This window comes from Episyrphus balteatus, chromosome 2 (assembly GCF_945859705.1).
Source record: "Episyrphus balteatus chromosome 2, idEpiBalt1.1, whole genome shotgun sequence".
In the NCBI taxonomy this organism is placed as follows: Eukaryota; Metazoa; Arthropoda; class Insecta; order Diptera; family Syrphidae; genus Episyrphus; species Episyrphus balteatus.
In genome coordinates, this window is record NC_079135.1 from 93,263,919 (window position 1) to 93,283,995 (window position 20,077).

The following is a 20,077-nucleotide window of genomic DNA, read 5'->3' on the forward strand; positions in this document are numbered from 1 at the left end:
AGAGTTAAGAGTGTTTTCAACCGGGCGCCACTTAAAAAAATATTAATATAAATACATGAATACATGCCGTAGTGTTTTGATAATCAGATTATATAATGAAACTACAACTTGATATGTCTTCATTTTAATCTTGCTGCGGTTTAATGAAAGATGCATTCCTGGAATGTCTGACAAGTAAGTTCAAATCCTCTTATGTGTGTCAATTTTGTCTGGTATTCTATTTTCATAAGAAATATTTTACTGACAGAATGTTTATAAGAAAAAGGACACCTTTTTTCAAAAACTCAACATCCTTTGATGTGTGTTATTTTTTTTATCCTTCTATACCATGGGAAACTCCAAAGAGTAAGTCACTCAAATCTTTCTCTTTCATTTCATGATGCATGACAAGTTAACTCCTTCCAAAAGACAAGCCCCTCTTGAGGTTATCTTATTATTATTTGTTTGTGGTGTGTTCACCATTCCAAGGAACCAGACGTGTCATGTTATCTCATAGCAATGCCAAAGTAGCAGGTGACAGCGGTATGTGATCTTCACACATTCATCCTGTCTCTGATGTCAAACGGAATAAGCTTGACAAAAAAAAAAGAGCTCAGTTTAAAAAAGAAATAAAAAAAAAAAAACAAACTCAAAGGTAGTTTTTTTTCGTTTAAGTATCAAACAGCAGGAGCGCGCACAAGCAACATCACAACTCACGACAAACACACATCACACCCAACAAAAAAAACCCTCGAAAGGAGTAGCGCATTCAACGAGCCTTAAGGCCTGGGCCTATACTCTATATGGATCCACAGGGAGCTAACTGTCAGATTTCCCACCATCCCATTCCCAATATTATATGATGTTACCTATATCTTAGAGAAGATATTCTCAACCCAACACATTATTGGTTGAGTGCGCGCTCTCTCTGCGACACATGATCCCTGCCCAAGACACACGACATGGGATTCTTTGATCATAGCCGCGTCGCGCATCAAAGGAGGCATTCAGGCAAAGTTGTCTTCTACAACCACTCTCAAGAGGTATTGGATGACACCAACAGCAGCCAGCAGCCAGCGTGTTCCTGTATATATTTCAGATCCAGAGAAGAGCATGGCGGTATACAACATCGTGTAGAACACATCAAGGTACATTGTGTTTTAGAGCATTTTGTCCACAAGAGATTCTTTTTTTTTTTTTATGAGTCATTTGTCGTCGTTGTTGTTTTCATGTTGTCGCTGTCAAAATCGGGAATCTCTTTGCTGATGGGAAGCTGGGGAATGAAAGTCTGAACGCAGTAAAGAATAATTTTATATCCATTTTTTGTTGTTGCTCTTTTTTTTTTTGTTGATGTTTTTAATGTTTTGTCGAAGAAAAAGATATGCAAAACAGTTTTATAAGCCATTTAGATGGGAACTAACAAAAGCTACACATGTATAATCGATGTAATCATGATGGTTTGTTGTGGTTGTGTCGCTTTTTTCTTTTTTTGTTGTTGTTGCCTTCAAGTCAAGCCTTAAAGAAGAGAATCAGAAGAAGAGAATCGCGTTCGATGACGCCGAGGATGACCAAAACCGACGCATGGTGGTGATATTTGAATGTTACATAAATTTTCCGGTTATTGTCATCTTTTGGTTTCTTTTTTTTTTTGTCATTTATAGAGTTTAATTTTTAAGTCCTGCTGTCAGAGGGATGTCATCTTGGCACCCTAATTGATGCAACATGGCAACAAATTTGATATTTAACGACATTTTTTTGTTGGTCGATTAATGTAAAAGGTATTGACCACAAAAAAGGAGGAATATATAGAAAACTTTGAAAAGATTCTTATAGGTTACGTATCATGTTAAGCATTTTAGCAAAAAAAATAAAGAAATAATTTCCTGAATTTAGTCAAACCATTGAAAGTTTCTGGCGAAATGAGGTGAATCGAAACTTAATAAACTGTTTGCTGAGCTGATTCTGTACTCATTTTTTTTTGATTTTTGTTTTTAAATGCTCTGATCTATTCTTCGTTCAACGAGGGTATTTTCGACCGGGCGCCATTTTTATGGAAATGCATCTAACTTAGTTTATTTTTCACTTATTATTTTTTTTGTTTAAAAGTGTTGTTTCATTTCTTCGTTAAAGGAACATTTTTATTCGGGCGCCACTTAAAAAAAAATATAGGAACCTTGTTGATTTAAGCTTCTTTAACTTGTCCAGGTGATAAACGGAATTGTGTTTTTATTTCTTTTCTAAAAAGACTCCAGTAGATAATTATGATCTTCTCATCCGTCATTTTCAGCGACCTTATCAGCTTGTTCCTGAAAAAAGAAAATTTGCAAGAATCCTAGTGGTCCCTAAAAAAAACTGTTAAGAATATTTTCTCTAACTATATTTCAATTTTAGTTTTATTCTCAACGACCGGAAGGAAAGAACTGATAATCAAGAAGAACTTTTCTTATCAATGGCCTCATAAATGAAGCTCTTATCCACAAACTTCAATTCTTAGGCATTTCCATTTCACTTATCCTTCCTTTTTTTTCTTCCAGGAATTTGAATAAACTCGTCCAAACCCAAATTGTGTCTGAGAAGACCAGGACCAGCTTAAAGGCAGTCCCAAACCAACTATAACCGACAGTGTTTTTGTATGAAAAAATTCCACACCTGAACGTCAACGTTCCAAATTCTAATTTTGTCTGTGAAGTCACATTTCTAGAAACGAAGAGAATATGAGGTTTTTACCGTCTTGGAAAAAAACTTGCTATATTTCCTGTCATTCTGACAATAGCCTCATTCATTTAAAACGGTAAACTGCTCATGAATACTTTACTAACGATTCTCAATTAAACGCACTTTCAACGAAATCAATAAAATTCCAACCTTTTCGGATAGAAGAGCATAGTTAATAGTACAATAGTAATAAATGTACTAGATCATTTTACTCATGAGTAGTTTACTACCTCCAATAATCATATATTATAGCATTTATTGATATTGGTTCTAGATTATGAGAACTCATGAAAACTTTTTCAACTGCAAAGGAACACTTAAACCGAATGTAGTAGATTATGGTACCACATTGTGAAACTTTTGTTCAGTCATCTAAATGCAATTTAAGGTGAGACATGAATCTGGAGTACTTTTTCATTTGCAAACAAAATCTACAAAATAAATGTAGTAGATTAAAGAAGCATAAAACATAAAACAACCTGCAATTTTACACATCCGTGGGTCAAATTAATAAATCCAATGCAATATACTCGTACCCACCAGAAACCCCGAGGTCAGCCTCTTCATCTTATTTAATCTGACTCCCGTCCAAAATCCACTGAGCCACAAAAAAAAATGCCAAGAAGAATAAAAAAAAATACGATTAGCCTAGCCCACATTTCACAAAAAACCCAAAAATGTATAATATTTCTATTTTATTTTCAAGCCAAACGATTTAGCATATGGACTGCTGCGAAACACTTAAACACTTCGCATCGCATTCGCATTCATACATCATAGCACAGAAACCTGTCACTGATTTATGACAGGAGTTTTTTCATCTCTTCAAGTAGGTATGTGCGAAAAAAAAACTAGTGCTATGCGTTTCTACCCAACATGCCACCTCTGCTGTAATAATTTTCGGTTGTCTATGTAGTAAGGTGGTTTTGCGAAAAAAAATTATAGAAAATATGCCAACTTGTGTGGTGCGAATGTTTTCTGCAGCGCCTGCATGACTGTTTGTCAGCTGTCATGGCCGTAGTAACGATGACAGTTGATGAATGTCTACTTTTTTTTATTTCTCTTTTTGACCACCAGTCTAGAACTGGAAAGAAAAAACTGTTCACATGCCCCATATGCTCATCTATCTACACCAATTAGCTGAACTTTGTCAGAAAAAGCTATAATAAATCAAAACCTTTAAAAATCTTCAACATATAAAAAGAGCGTTACTTTCAACTAGAATCACAAGAGAAAAAAAGTGAAGTTCTCTTTCAACGCGATTTAATAGTCTCATAAAATTGAAATCTCTCAAACTGACATAATATGCGATAAGTAGTTGACCAGATGATCACTAACTGACAACGTTAATAGCTATGGTCGGCTTTTTTTTTCGACAAACACCGTCACGTACAATTTTGGTAACAGAAAACTGAACATCCGTCAATTTACGCCCTGACTTATATCAGCCAACGATTATAATGATCGTCGTAGTCATCATTATTTATATCTCCGCTCCGGTGTTTCGCATTTTTTCCAAAGGGACAAGGGACTTGTCTGCCTCCGTTTACTTTAATTTCTATAATTTTGTTTCAAAAATACAAGAGAGCGGGTGGTAACCCAACAAGTGAAGGGAGAAATAAAAATGGTGGAAACATATAATTTTGATAAATATTCTTATACAAAAAAAAATCTTCGTTGCTAAAAAAAAATGGAAAAACTTGTAGCGGAAATGGAAGGAAATATACACTGAAACTGCTGACATGAACGATCGTTTAAATTGATCGAGCATTACTGAGTGACCTAAGCCACTGACTGAATGACTGACTAAGACCAGACCAATATGCGCAGTGAATGTTGAAGTCAACGCCGACAACCAATTCTAATTGGATGTTGTTTGAAAGCTGTATATACCCAAAAGTGCGACGCGACGCGATCGAGGATGACGCAGATTAACAAAATTGCTGCAATTTTAAGAATGAAACTCGAACTCAAAGATGTGATGTCTGTGATGTAAGTAACTACGTGAATGGGTCAATCGATAGTTGTTGACTGTCAAGAGATGATCTTTGATATCTTGATCTCGAAAAAAAAATGTTTGACAGTAATTGGGTAATAATGTGCTGAAAGATTTGAAATTATCTTGGATCTTTTTGTAATTGGGCTTAGTTTGAAGTAATATTAAGGATGATAATTTGTCTCTGACTACTTTGGAACTATATTTCTATCTGTCATGGTGTTTAGCGCAGCTTAGAGCGTATCCATAATACATAATTGTGGATCGGGGGTTTTATTGGGCACACATTTTTCTGATTGTACAAATGATGCTTAAAAAAGTTTGGCCAGGAGACAGACCTTTTACACTGGGAGCCTTATGCAACTTAAGTCACTGTTCTAATTCCTTTCACTTCTTTCAACGGAATCAATGCAATTTCCACCTAAATGCGTAGAAGGGCATGAAGTGTAATTAGGAGCAAATGTACTAGATTATCAACTCATGAGTTTTGTACCACTTTCAATAAAGTGCTGATCCTGTTGGAGAGCTTTAAGAGAAATTTAAATTTTGATTGCCGCCGCAAAAAATGAAAACCTGAGTCTGAGAGGTTTCTATCTCGGTTATTTTGACTGCGAATTCGTCAAACTGACAGAATGGGTTGCGTCAATCAACAGAATGTGTTGCCTTAACTCGATTTGACAATATTCTCGTCTGGTTGGCGAGTTTGTATTGCCCTTATAACTTTTCGACAAACTTTCTTAACTTGCAAAAGTTGAGAATTTGGAAATCTTGCGACTTTTGCTAATAACGGGGCGAAGCCCAAATCACAATAAACACTCAAGTATTTTGTTTGCACTTTGAGCATTTTTAAGCTTTACTGTCTTGCGTTGCAATTTACATCTTTTCGATAAAACTTCTAAACTTGCAAAAGTTGTAAATCTTGAGTTTAATGATGTGAAACACAAATCGCAAAATAAAACTTTTTTGCAAGACTTTAAAGCATTTTGTAAGTGCGCGAGTATTTTCCGGCGCTGTTCCCTGCTGTGTCAGTTATGCGTTACAATTGACAACTTTTCGTTAAATCTTCTGAATCTGCTAAAGTTGAAAAGTCAAATGTGTTGCATATTTATAAAGCATTTGCAAAATGTTGCAACGCGTTGATGCGAAACCCAGATCCATACTAATAACTTTTCCACAAAACTTCAGGGTGGCGTAGAAGTATAATTTCTCATCTGTTTTGAGAGTCTTGCGTTGCAATTTATAATTTTTCAAAGAATTTTCTGAACCTGCTACAACAGTTGAAAAGTCGGAGTGTGTATAAAGCATTTGGGAATCATGATTTTGATTCTTTTTTCGCATTTTTAAAGAATTTTCAACAACTCTCATCTGATTTGCAAGTTTTGTGTTACATTTTTCAACTGTTTAAAAAGTTTTGCGAATCTGTCCAAATTGAAATCGAAAGTCTTGCGAGTGATAATGCAAGCAACAGCAAATAATTTTTTTTTGTTCATCCCCAAGCCACTAAGTTGTATCAAAAAACAGATAAGTATTGTAGCTTGAATGCGGACACAAACCGACAAATATATATGTATAATAGTAATTAATATCCCACGGTATCATTTTCGACCAAAAAATATATATTTCTGTACAAATGCCTATAGAGAAAGATCCCGAAAAAAATTTCAATTAATTTCGTTAAAATTTCAAAAAATAGCTAAAAAAAAAAAAAACAGATAAATTAATTGAATAAATTACAAAAAAAAGTATCAAATTTTCTTAGTTCATAATTTTCAAATTAAAAAACATCAAATTAAATCATAAAATTGCAGAAGATTTCAATCTATTGACAAATGGGAACCAAACCACAAAAATGTTATCGTATATCTTCTTTAAACAAACAAACACATTATTAAAATTTCATCTCATTATTAATTTTTCTAAAACAAAGATTTCATTCTCCTCGATTTAATAAAAAACCATTACCTATAACAATAAAATGTGGAATAAATTAATATCATATCCAAAACTTCCAAATTCAAAGTGATTTCAAACGCCTACCATTTGTATATGGCGATCGATATGGTGGCGGCAGCTCTGGCGCCAAACTTGCTGACATGCTGTTCCGTTGCGATTATAGCCAGGTCCATTTTATTAATGAAATCTATAAGTTGTCATTTTATCTTCGATAATTATCAATGAAATATGCGTGCACCTCAATTACACGAGTGGCACTTGATTAGCCAATTAAATTGCTTTGGATAAAATTAGGACAGACAACTATTTGTATATAGAGTAGAGGTACCCTACTTTTATAGCTTAAGCTTTTACATAAAAGGTATAGAAAGAGATTCGAGACGGTCTCCTGTGGATATAATATCTTTTTCTTAACCATGTATAGATAGATACAAGTTGTTTTTGTTTTTATTTTCGGCGGTTAATGAATGAACTCGGTTAATATTCATAAGATTTTATTTTTTTTTGTTGTTGTTGATTTTATTATTTCACTGGAGAACGGCAACACACAAAAAATGATTTATGATCAAATCTCTGCCTTTTTTCGGACTTATTCATGGTCTCGTTTTTAAAAAAGGGCAATCTCGTAATATCTGAATGATGATGGTAAGAACAAAAAAAAAAATCATCCAAAATTTATTCGCTATTCCTGTACCTTGTGAATGGTTTTTCTGCTTTTTTTTTTATTTTTATAATTCTTCGATTCTTTATGTGGTGTTGATGCGGTTTTTGGCCTAAATGATTTCTCTAGGGATCCGCAAAAAAAGAAAATCAAAATTTATTTCATGGTTCTCAAAAAAAAATTTGAAATCCTTGTCAGAATAATTTTTGACGGCCAACCTTTAACTTTGCATAAAAAGTGCATAAATAATCTGACTTTTGAAATTTGTATTTTGCGCCAGACACTAACGACTAAGACGCGCCAGGTTTTCGTAGGAAATGGCAAAGTTTTTGATTAAGCTTATATATAGGATCCTTTTTTCCCTTTTATCTATTGCGGTGGTTTTGAAAAAAAGAAAAAAAAGATTTTGGTACATCATTCCGACTCTAAAAGAAAATATATTTTGACGAGAAATTTCGAATAAGGTTATGATGATCAAAGGCCCAGTTCTCAGTAAATAACTTACAATTTTCGAATGACTCCAAGCACTTTGCATTAACTTTTGGAGAATTCTTTTGAAACTGCAAGAAATGGGAAGTTGAAGTCTTGCAATTTTGTAGAGCAATTGCGAATAAAAATACACAATTCAGATCGTAATAAAAATATTTTCGTTAAACCATCTGTTTTGCGAGTTTTGCATTGCAATTAACAACTTTTCAAAAAATCTGCCATGTCTGATGCAAAAGTTGAAAAGTTGGAAACAGTATGTATTTAGTTTATAAATCATTTGCGAATTATGATTCCAAGTGCAGACAGTAATAAATATTTTGTTTGCATATGACATTTTTTTTCGATTTGGCAGTATAAAGTGTTTTGAAATCATAACTGCATTTTAATAAATTATTTGCGAATGACGATATTAGGCCCAAATCGCCCACGCAGTTCATTTTCACATTTCGAACTTCTCCTCAGCTCGATTTGCGATGCTTTCAGTTGCATTACAGTTGACAACTTGTTGTAAAACCTTATAAACATGCAAAAGTTACGAATAAATGCGAACCCTAGAAAGCAATAAATATTGACCTCTAAACACTCATGCAATTAAATTTGACAATTTTCCAAAGCTTCTAAAAATGTAAGAAGTTAAATTTGAAAATTTGCGAACATTTTTAAACTCCTAAACTATTGCGTATTAATAAATCATTTGCAAATGATGATGAAAAATTGTAATGAGTAATTTCTTCGCAAAACTTCTAACCACTCACGCATTCTTTAAGACAGCTTTTAGAGTACTTTCAAGCACTTCGAGTCTTGCTTTGCGATTTTCTAATGATGATGCAAAGCCTTTTGCAATTCTTAACTTTTCGATAAATGTTCTGAATCCGCTAAATTTTAATGATGCGAATCTCAAAATTAAATAAGTATGTTTTGCGCAAAAATTATAAACACTAATTATAAGCACTAAGTTTCAAAATTATTGAGCGTTTCCAAGTTCTCCTGTTTGTTTCGTGAGTCCTGCTTTACAGCATTTACTTATGTTTGGGTGAAGTCCAGATTGCAAGAAATTAATTTTTCCTAAAACTTCTCAAGTTTAACTTCTCTCCATGCGATTTCGCTAAGTGAAATTGCAAAAAAGAGAATCATAACATATCCATTTTTTTTATACAAAAAAAAAAAAAAAAAACTGATACAGGCACTTCGCAAAATTTGCTTTCGCACTTGCGAACATCTAAATGATTGCGAATTTTGGGAAAACCTTTCTTGTCTTTTGCGATGCGCTTCCTAATATTTGCGAAGTGTTCGTAGTTCTCAAAATCACATAATCTTCTACAATATAAGAAAGATAACTCACCTGTATCACCCGCATAGGTAATCCAGTTTCTTTCGCCAGTTGTTCCCTAATATGCCTCGTTGGTTTCGGCGTTTGATTGAATGCCGTTTTCAGTACCTCCAGCTGTTTCGCTTTGATAGTTGTACGCGGGCCTCTACGCTTTGAACCATTCGCACCATCATCGGGACTTTTATTTTCCGCTTGTGAATCACCTCGTCCATCTGGGTCGCCATCTAAAGATCCCTGTCAAATACACATACGTTAATTTTAACTTCAAAATGAAAGAATCAATCAATAACTCTTCTCAGCATGATTAATCATCACCATCACACAGTTATAATAACATTCATGTGTCGGCACAAAAGTCTTTGTTTATTATTAATTTTTTGATAATGATGATGATGATTATTATTATTATTATTTCCAAGAGATAGCGGGGCTATTGTTTGTGCATTCATCATAAATACCTGATCAGAATCGTCGTGCGTATTTTTACTGTCCGTGCTCATACTTTGCACTGAGATATCTGATGCGCCGAGTTGTCCACCTGCTGAGTCGGGACCATTTGGTCCCATGCCACCCAATCCAAGTGGTGGTCCTCTTAAATGTGGCTCATCATCGTCTTCGTCCTCGCTCGCTGATCCCATTAATGAATCTGAAAAAAAAAAAAAAAAATATATATATTTTTAAATCCTTGTAACTTTCTTCATGGCGGGTTTGAATAAAAGTGTGCGGGTTCACGTGTTTGGCCCAAAGTGTAACTAATATGGGAATATGGTGAGAAATCTGTACTTGGTACGGATAAATCCTATCTTTCCAACAACTGCCTGCACGCGCCAATCCTTTTTTTTTTTTTTCTTTCAAGGCGCATCATGCAAAAACCTGCAACATGACGATATGGCTCCTCATTCGTTATTAATCGTGTTTAAAGTCGAGACACACGTCACTGTCGCACTTTATTCGTCCTGGCTTTGAATCTTTTTAAACGAAACACAAAAGGTCGGATAGAGGACGCTTTGTGTCTGTTTTTTTGCAGTGATCCCTTGGGTACGATAGAGAAGGCTAAGCTATTGTAGAATAGTAGAATCTTTTTGTTACAGGATACAAGGAAATTTTTCGTTCTTCTTCTTCTAGAACCCATCCTGCCATCTAAATTCTTATCGCGTGCAGAAAAAAAAACAGGACTCTTTGAAAGTTTCTCTCTTTTCTCTTGGGAAATGTCATTTGAATGTGATTGGAATAAAAATTAAATAGAATACCAAGTCAGTTTAGATTTGGTTTGGTTATAGGGGTTGTGATTGACTTCGAAGGACACATATCGCACATCATGATGATATAGAAAATTGTATAATGAGAGGGTGCCTTGGATTTTTTTGTTTGTAGAAATCGAGGGTGGTGAAGGTTTCTATGTTACGTAATTAAGTACAGATTGTTATTGAATGTAATTCAGTTAGAAAGAGTGATGTAAGTGACAGGAAAGACGGGAAAATAGTCATTTAACTAGTTAATGTGACCTTTAAAAAAGAATATGCCACTTGTATTAGAGAGGGAGGTCTTTGAGCTGAGATTTCTTATTTCTTTGTTTGCATAATTAATTTATGGTAAATCAGTTTTTGTGTGCTGGTTACATCGTTTAGCATAAGTCGATTAGGTAGTTTTTAAGTTTCTAGGGTACAACTTCCAGGCTTACATCGAAGTTAAAGGTTATCCAGCCCTGGGAATTTTTCGTATGCCTCTTCGAAAAAAATCAATCTTTTCCCACCTGTTATGTATTATGTACTATCTTTCGAGAGTCCTCCGAAAAATACTTCTCTAACTGCAAATAAATAATTTAAGAACAATTATTGTGTATTTATTTAAGGAAAGTTAGGAAGTAATGAAAAATTGTGTTTTGAAATTAATCTCTTTTTAAACATCATCGACTTGAAATAAAAATAAAACCATTTCCTTGCGTGTCAATATTTTAAGACACGCAAATATTTTTAGTTATATACCAGAACAAGTCAGTGTTCTCACTATAATTCATTCTTTGAGGTTCATGTTGAGAGGTACAAGTTAAGTACAGAAGCGCGTTGATCGGAAGCGTATAAAAATATATATTCTGTTCAGTTTTAGGTAACCATCAATTTAAAGAGCTACTGTAACGTGAAATGGGTTTTTATGTATTTTACACTCGTGTCACAATTAAATACTTGTAGAAAAGCATGGGAAGAGTTGCCTGATTCTGCATAAAAGGTTAGATATCAAGTGTTTTTGCTTGTAGTTTACTTCTTAAAGGTTGTATTGATGGAAGGTGTTGTATCAAGTACACGCAGAAAAATAATGGACTCACCAAGAGGTTTTTTCGGTGGGTTAAACAAAAATGTGTTAAAAATAACGTAGTCTTGGTTAAAAAAAACGTAGTTCTCGTTGCTAAAATAACGTAGTCGCCTCGGTTAAGTTAAATTGTTTAAAATTATCATTTCAAAAGGTTATTTTAACCGATCAACTTGTTTATATTGATCAAGTTAAAATTTGAGAAAGTGGGTGTTATTAAACAGTTTTGAATAGCCGAGTCGACTCGTGTAATTTTAACCGGGGTTAGTTTATTTAATAATCTTCTCTGTTAATTTTCCACGAGTTTTACGTTGATTTTAACCGATCATTTTTCTGCATGTAGTCAAGTAGAGTGCCTAGTCGATTACATTATGATTTAAGTTAAGGAAAGAAGGACTTCAAAATTACGAAATTGTATTGCGTCAAATCAGATTTCTAAAAGTGTGTTTTTTTTTTTTTAGAAAATTCCTTATTCACTTGCCAAAAATTCCCCAAAGTTCAATGGGATTAACTTACTTATTTTTGAGGTAATTTGCGTAGTTTGATTAGAAACAGGCTCTCAAATCTAGATGTCTTTAAAAAGTTTAACAAAATTTCGAAAAGAATGCAATAACTCGGAAAATAATATATCATCAGCAACAAAGTAGAGGTGAAAGAGGAAGTAGAATCTAACAAATGGCACAAATTTAAAGTAAAAAAAAAAAGCAATTGGGTTGGATAAATAATGAGCCTTTTCATAAGCGACAGTAAACACTATTTAAAACAGGTGGATTAATAATATACAGGGTGTCCCACAGCCCCAAATGAAAACCATGAATTCCTGAGGTAATTTTAGGTCGAAAAACTTAAGCGGTAATTTTCTCATTTTCGTCCCGTTTTCGAGTTATGACTCGATATTTGCTCTCTTTTCCTTTGACTGGCTTTATCTTTGCCAAACTACGTCTGATTCGATAGATTTTTTTTGCAACCAATCAAGAATTTATTACAGTTTTAGTTTGTCTCAAATTTTTTTTCTGCGGACAACCGTTTCTCCGCTATTTTGCATCAAACACAAATTTCTTCGATTTTGAAGTTGTTTTTTACACTTTCATATCATTTTAGTCGAAAAAAAAACACGTAAATGGGTATTAATTTTTTGCATATACATATTACTAAAGCCCAGTTTATTTTCTTGAAAAAAATAAGTTTTTTTTTTTTCATAAAAAAGACTACTGAAAGTCTTTTGTTTTATTAATTACTAGCTGACCCGGCGGACTTCGTTCCGCCATTTCTTGTATTTATTTCTATTTTCGACTTTGTAATTTGTCATAATTCCCAATACAAAAAGGAAATCAAAACTTGAAAAGTTCGTCCAATTAATTTAAAAATATTCACTTTTAAAATTTAAAAAAAAGTGGCCTAAGTTTTTTAAGTTTTTTAATTTACCATTGTAAAGCTTGTAGTGAATGTAGCGTTATGTGTGATATATCAAATGAAAGGTAATATTATCAGGATGCTCAATTTTTGGAAGCTCCAGATCAAAAGATGTAACGTGTTGAAAAATAGAGTTTTATTTTACCGTTATTTCAAATTTGTCATTACAAAATTAATTGAAACTACGTACAAATATAGTCTTGCCCATTATCTATCTACACTGTAAATTTCATTCATTTATCTATTGAAGAAAAAAAAAAATAAAAATAAAAAACTGTTAAAAACGGCCAAAAAACTTGGGACAAAAAAAAATTGTTTATCCCGTTATTCGGTCAAAAATCGATTTAAAAATTCGAAAGTTTGTACATGCATGCGCATGATTAAAACCTATATTTCCTATAAATTTGAGATTTTTTGCACACTTTTAAAATTTCCAAAAAAATAAAAGACTACTCAAAAATGTCCCTAAAAATTAGGTTGTTTTTTAAAAATTTTTATTTCAAAATACAGGGCCTATGAAAAAAATCTGTTTTAGACCCCTAATTTTTTTTTTAAATATCTTTCTCATGGTGTAACTCAAATTTCTGTGCAAAATTTTGCATACCTCTAATTAGTCTTTTGTCGAAGATCTATGACTGCAAAAAAACCCTCACAACTTGGTTTTGAATTTTTTTTGAATTTTTTCAATACCTTTTTTAACTATTGAATAAATTTGTCTATCATTTAAAAAAAAAGTCAACTCTTTACGACTTAACGGTTAGAAAATAACCTCTTTTTTCAATGTCGTGTTACCCCTATTTACCCTATAAAATCTTGAATTTTTTTTGCCTTAAACCTTCTCCTCTTATGCCTCTTTGATTTAAAAAAAAAATTAAGAAAATGAGTCAGTCTGTGTGGCCGGTTAGCGAACGTACACAAAACCAAACTTTAATATATATAATAGATTAGATATTTAAAATTTGCAAAGTTAACATTCACGGTATGTAGGCATTTATAAATTGGCTCGTCTTGCTTCCAGCCTTTCAAAACTTGAAATTTTATTGGATTATATTTTTGTTTAAAAATAAAATTTTAAAATCAACTTGAAAAAAATTAGAAATTAGAGCAATAACATTTTAAAACAATGTCATTAAAATAAGATGTATGGCGTATACGTACTTTTTTTGACAAAAGTAAAATATTAACTTGCCGATACTAGGTAACAACAGTCAATTCCTTATTGAATTGAGTAATATAATATTTTAACTTAATTAATAGCATAAATAAAAAGTACAGTCAATGCAACTGCTAAATTTTATCAGGAGAAACTATATAAAATTTTCAGTTCTTAATGTCACTTTTTTTTGGAATCGTTTTTTGGGCATCGTTTTTATGCATTTATTGCCAAAAGCCATACAAGGATCTTAAGATAAATAAATTAAAAATGAATTCTTACTTCTAGAATCTTACATTTCAACCCATGTCCACTTCTGTTTGTACCACAAGAAATAATTTGTTTTTTTTTTACAACTTTTACAGAAATACATTCTACAATAAATTTACATATCTTCTAAATTTAAGGATCATTTTATCACTCCAAACTATACATACATTTATCTAAAACAAAAAAAATATTGCTCATCTGACACATTCAACCAAAAGATTGATACTTAAAGCCAATCTGTTATTCCGCCGGTTTTCTAGAGTACCTACCAGCAATTTTATCTACATGGACAATAAAACCACCCATAACCAAGTCATTCGTGTTGGGAAAAATAAAATATACCAGCTGAGACTCTTTTAACAACCACCATCCACAACCAAGTACCCTCTTCTATATTTTCATTCTCCAGCAGCTCAACGAATAATTCATCATCTTTCAAGGATTTTTCCAACCGTTACCGTATCCTCTCTTCGAAAATCCCATATTCTAAAAGAAAAACTGCTGCCGTTTGCATTTTAAGCGGCGGCGAACACTTTATGCGTATTCACCATTTTTCTGCATCACGGACCATATGATGCAAAACTAATTTGAAATTAATTTGCGTCAATGTAGTAGCCCGTGGCTGGCTGGTGTATGGTTCTGGTGTGAGAGAGTCCTTGGTATATTTTTATGTAAACATCACACACAACAGAAAATATTTACTTCAGGGTTGAATACTGAACAATGTATTGAGAGAAGGACTTGCTAGAAAAAAAGAAAAAAACAGGTGAAGAAACGCGAATCCATAAAAGTTAACCCAGTAAATATTATCTAGAAAATTACAAAAAACACTTTTATAGTCGTTCTAACATCCTTGAGAGGTCTTAAGCGCCGCTATACATTCGTCTCGGTGAGTGTTTTGATTGTAAATTGAATTCGAAATAAATTTTCGAACAAAAAAAAAAAAATGATGGCGGTGGCGGAAACTGAAAATCAACAACGAAGGAAGGAAGCCCTTAAAGGCCAACCAAGTGAAATGAAAAGCTTGTCAAAAGGTCCTTCTCGACGTTCTTCTGCTGAGCTCAAGGTATGGATTATACTTAAAAAAAAAAAACACAAAACAAAAATTACTCCAATGCGTCGTCGTCGTCTACGTGCGTCGTCATCGTCATCGCATACTGTCAAAAACAAACAAACATCTGTGACCCGTCTTAGTAGAGTCCTTTTTAAATCACATTGGGAAGCTGGGTGATGTATCCTTGCGCGTTCAGCAGTTTAAGGACTTCATGTAGAAATTTTCCCATTAAATTTCCCATTGTTGTCATTTTATAGGGGAGGATGATGATGATTTTTTTTTCTGTGTGTGTGTATGCGTTCAATGGCACACATCAAAAGGGATGACAAAACCACTTGCAGAATCCAGGATACACAGCTTCAGTGGTGATGGTGGTGGCGGCGATCAAGTGCATAAAGGATGTTATGCATGGTGCGCGCTTTATTATAATAGTAAATGTTTTTCGAATAAAATTTATTGTAATATCGGTTGGGGGTTGATTGCTATGTCAGACTATTACAAAGGCAAGGACGAGGGAGCTACTTGAAAAGGGACGACGACCGATGACGACCAACAACAACAACAAAGATTTGATTTCGTTCAAATAAGGATACAAAAGGATACACATGTAGATTGTTGGTTGTATACAAGTTAAAATGAATGTTTTCGAATGTTGTACACTATGGGCGTTGGGTGTTATTTCAAGTGCAGGAAGCCAGAGAGTTGTTTGAAGTGTTTTTCATCAATTGTTTGGTTAATTGTTTGAATTACAATTATGTTGTTGTTTTGCAAAAAAGGGTATCTCACACTCCTTCTGGATGTATACAAAACTGGAGAAGTGGTTTTTTTTTGAGGACAATGGAATGTATGTCAATAAGCAGGTGTTTTTGAAATTAGATGTTTTCAAAATAGATTTGATGGCTTTCTGTCGGAGTGAGTTGAGGTCATCGAATTCTAGGATTTTCCTGAAGAAAGGACATTCAAATTCGGGTTCACATTGTAACGAATGATACACTTAGGGCCAACAAATCTAAAATTGGAGCAGTGAAAAATATTTTGGAAAAGTTGACAAGAACATTTTTTTTTGAACAAACACAGTGTGAATTATAAAAAAGTTAGAAAAACAACTAACAGATGATGTTTTCTTGATTAGTTTTGCTGACTTGCCTCAGCTATGTTACCAAGTACAAAAAAAAGTTTAACAAATCCTCGAAATTTTCGACATCTTCTCAGTTTTTGGCGATATGAGCCTTGAATATAAAATTGTACCCTATAATCATGCCATTCGTTTTGAAGGTAACTTAATTGCCTATAGTTATATATCAAGATCGGTCATGTAGGCCTAATAGGTTCTGAGATACAGCTATCCAAAGTTAGTCAAAATCAAAAATTTTTTTCATTTGAGAGAATTTCGAACCGGAATACTTATTTTTCTTAGAAATTTCAATGGATACTCAATAATTTGGAGTAGGTACACATGTTTATATCAAGTGTGATATCTTTTCCCTTTTGGTCTACTAATGTTTAGAGTAAAAATCAAAAACAAAAACTGCCAATAAAAATCCACAATCATTTTCAAAGCTTTGAATTCTTGCGTGTTATTCCAATTTTCTACAATACCTACTACAATATCCCTCAATCTGATTCACGACAGTCAACCGACGACGACACACCAATGCCAAATTGCCGACGACGTCACGGATGTTATCACAAAATTCTGCACGGAATTTCACACACGAACGAGCAAGTATTTTCTGTGATGTGTCTCTCCTGAAAAATGTATGAATGTTTCCCGGAGGCCGAAGGCCAACAACGTTTATAGAGGATTTGATGTCAGAACCAGAAGCAACATTCTCGGAAGTTGATTATGTGGAAGAACTCCGTAGTCGTTTTACCCTCATATTGCACATTTTTGCCCTGTGTTTGAATGCACACTAAATTAGAACACATTCTTAGGTCGCCAGAAACTCATTTATAAAGCACCCTCGCTCGCTGTCTTGGCCATTAAATGCCAAATCGAAGTCCAAAGACGTCGAATTTTGTGTGTGGTGTCATGATTGAGTACAATTTTTATACCTTCGTACACTTGTTTCTTAGTTGGGGTTGCGTGTATATTTTTCAAAAACTAAACTTTCACCTCCTCTCTTCAACCAACAATTACAAAATACCGAAATACATAGACTCGTAACAATAAAAGTTTATTTTCCCGTGTATTTTCTCTTGGTTCTCTTCATTATTAGACTACCGTTGCGAATTTCTTTAGGTTTGGCACACTACAACATACCATCCCCCAATACACTACCCTCATTTGTTGTTTTGGGGTAATTCTAAGAAAAAAAAAAAGTAGGAAACTATATGAGTTCAAGAAACTCCCATCATAAATCAAAAAATCTCCTCTTGTGAAGGACAAACTTTGTTTAGCATCGATTTTAGTAAATTTAAGGAGGGTAAAGTTGTTGGTTCATGTGATATGCGGGAATGTTTTGCCGACGGAAATCTGTTTTTGATATTTTCGAGCTGTTTAAAAAATGTTCCTGGGGGTAAAGAACTTAATTTAATGGAAGAATGAAATGATATAGATGTAGTGGAAGTTTTGATTTGACTGAATTTTAAGATCTGGGAGTAGGTATCACTCAAAATTATTTACAAACAACACCATTTTTTAAGGTTTTTTATTTGTCAAAGTTATGGTCTCAGTCCTATTTTTGAGGACCCCAATGAACAGGGCAGTTAACTCACAACTGCTATTTAAATTTCATCTTTTTATAACAATTTTTCTGAACAAACACAGTGTGAATTATAAAAAAAAATAGGAAAACAATTAACGCACAGTAATATCTTGATTATTTTCTCTGACCTGAGCTACATACATGTGTAGCCAAAAAAAACAACAAAACTTTATGAGAATAAAAATAAAATTAACAAAGCCTCTAAGTTTTTGACGTCTTCTCAGTTTTTGGCGATCTTAGCTTTGAATAGCAAATTTTTCATGATAATCATGCCATTCGTTTTAAAGGTAACTTAACTTCACATAATTAAATTTGAAGATTGCTCTTGTTGACCCAATAGTTTTTGAAATATAGCTATCTAAAGTTATTTCGAAATTAAGAAAATTATTTTTCTGAGACAATTTTGAACCGAAGTTTGATTTTTTTTGAATCTGTATCTAGAAAAGAAGATGGTAACGCTGAGCGTTACCAGCAGATGTTAAACGATTTTATTTTTCGTAAAGTATGGCTGAAACACGATCTCAAGCATTGTTGGTTTAAGCTTGGAGAACGGTAAAGATTTTGAAAAAAAAAAAAAAAAAAAATACGAGCCAAGTTATATCCTGTTTTTAAGATTTGAAACGTTAGGTATGTTCCTCTGTTCCATCATAACTTCTAAATTACTTATTGTAATTTGACAAATGACATATTGTCTAAAGGCGTCTTGCTTGTCCCCTGATTATAGGATATCAAATTAAGTTGAATATGGCTTATTTTGTTTTCAAGTAACTCAACAAATACTTGAACCTATAACCCCAAAATAATTTGAATAAAAAATAAGTTAAACTAATAAAAAAGTCCACACTTTATCACAAGTCACAACACATTGTAAAAAAAAAAAATATTGTCTAAAATGTGTATGGCTAATCTCATTCGTTTGCCAAACCAATAACAAGAAGCTGTCTAAATGACCATCATATGGAAACTAGGTACGTAAACCCAGTTTAGCGCAGTAAAATCTGTCATTGCAGAAAAAGCAAAAGACCGAAAAAAATGATGATAAAAAAAAATGTGAATTATGACCATTGTATGTATATTTACACGTGCCCTCCCTTAACCGACACTCTGACTTTTTTATACGAAATGTGTACACTAGCGACCGGACCGTAAACATAAAGTGGCTTCGTTTGTGGACCAAATATATAGCTTGTCCGGTCGTTGGTCACCACAAAGTCAGTTATGACTTCAGTCCTGTCTGTCATAAGTCATATTGTTGCTTATATAGCAACCATACCAATATTATGACCCAGCGAGTGAGAGGGCACACAAGGGTAATATTACTCACTTTTATTTTTTTTTTTTTTTCGTTTTCTTCCAGCAATGCCACTTTGGAAGCCTTTAAAGCTTTTTATGATGAAATTTCATGTAGGTACCTTATACGCACCACAAGAATTTTTCTCTCGTTTTTTTTTTTTTTTTTTTTACATTTTTTAATGGGAACAATGCGATAATGTTTATTTGACAATGTTTATTGCCCGTATAGTCATAAATTTTAGTCTTTCCGTTAGATAGAAACTCTGCATATGGCCCAAAGATGGAATTCAGCACCTTAAAAAAAAAAGTTTCAGTCGAAACCGAGACGCACAGAGTAGTAATGTTAAGTGGATATTTTATTAATTTTTTTTAACGTCTGTGGTTCATGTATATCCTCAATATTCATCTCTTGAGGGCTTGAAGGCAAAGAAAGGCTTTTGCATTATTACCAGAAGTTTTTTTTTTTTTTGAATGTGGGATCGTAAAACATTGACCAAACGCTTAGTTGGCTACTACTTGAGCCTCTCTATACAGCTGCTGGTGGAAAAAATTGTATGAAATGATACTTCCTAGCAGCAATAGTCATCCAAGTCGAGTTTTAATAGCTTTCTTTTTTTGTGTATCATGATACGCACCAGCATCACCACTCCTAAGATATAGTTGCTAATAAAAAGTTTATCTTTTTAAAAAGGTTTTCTAGAGAAATGAATAGGTCGGAATTTTTTTTTTTATTTGAAAAAGTTGGTAAAAATACAG

The 20,077-nt window shown here is 33.3% G+C and overlaps 1 protein-coding gene across 3 annotated transcripts in view; it reads right to left on the bottom strand.

Annotated features, from left to right (window-relative positions):
* LOC129911197 (LIM/homeobox protein Lhx1) overlaps positions 1–20,077 on the bottom strand; it is a 92,960-nt gene that overhangs the window by 11,290 nt on the left and 61,593 nt on the right. For all 3 annotated transcript variants that reach the window (XM_055988914.1, XM_055988913.1, XM_055988916.1), the window contains exons 4-5: positions 9,582–9,769; positions 9,136–9,357 (exon numbers count right to left, since the gene is read on the bottom strand). In XM_055988914.1, the coding sequence (XP_055844889.1) occupies positions 9,136–9,357; positions 9,582–9,769 (410 nt within the window). The remainder of the gene's footprint in view (positions 1–9,135; positions 9,358–9,581; positions 9,770–20,077) is intronic.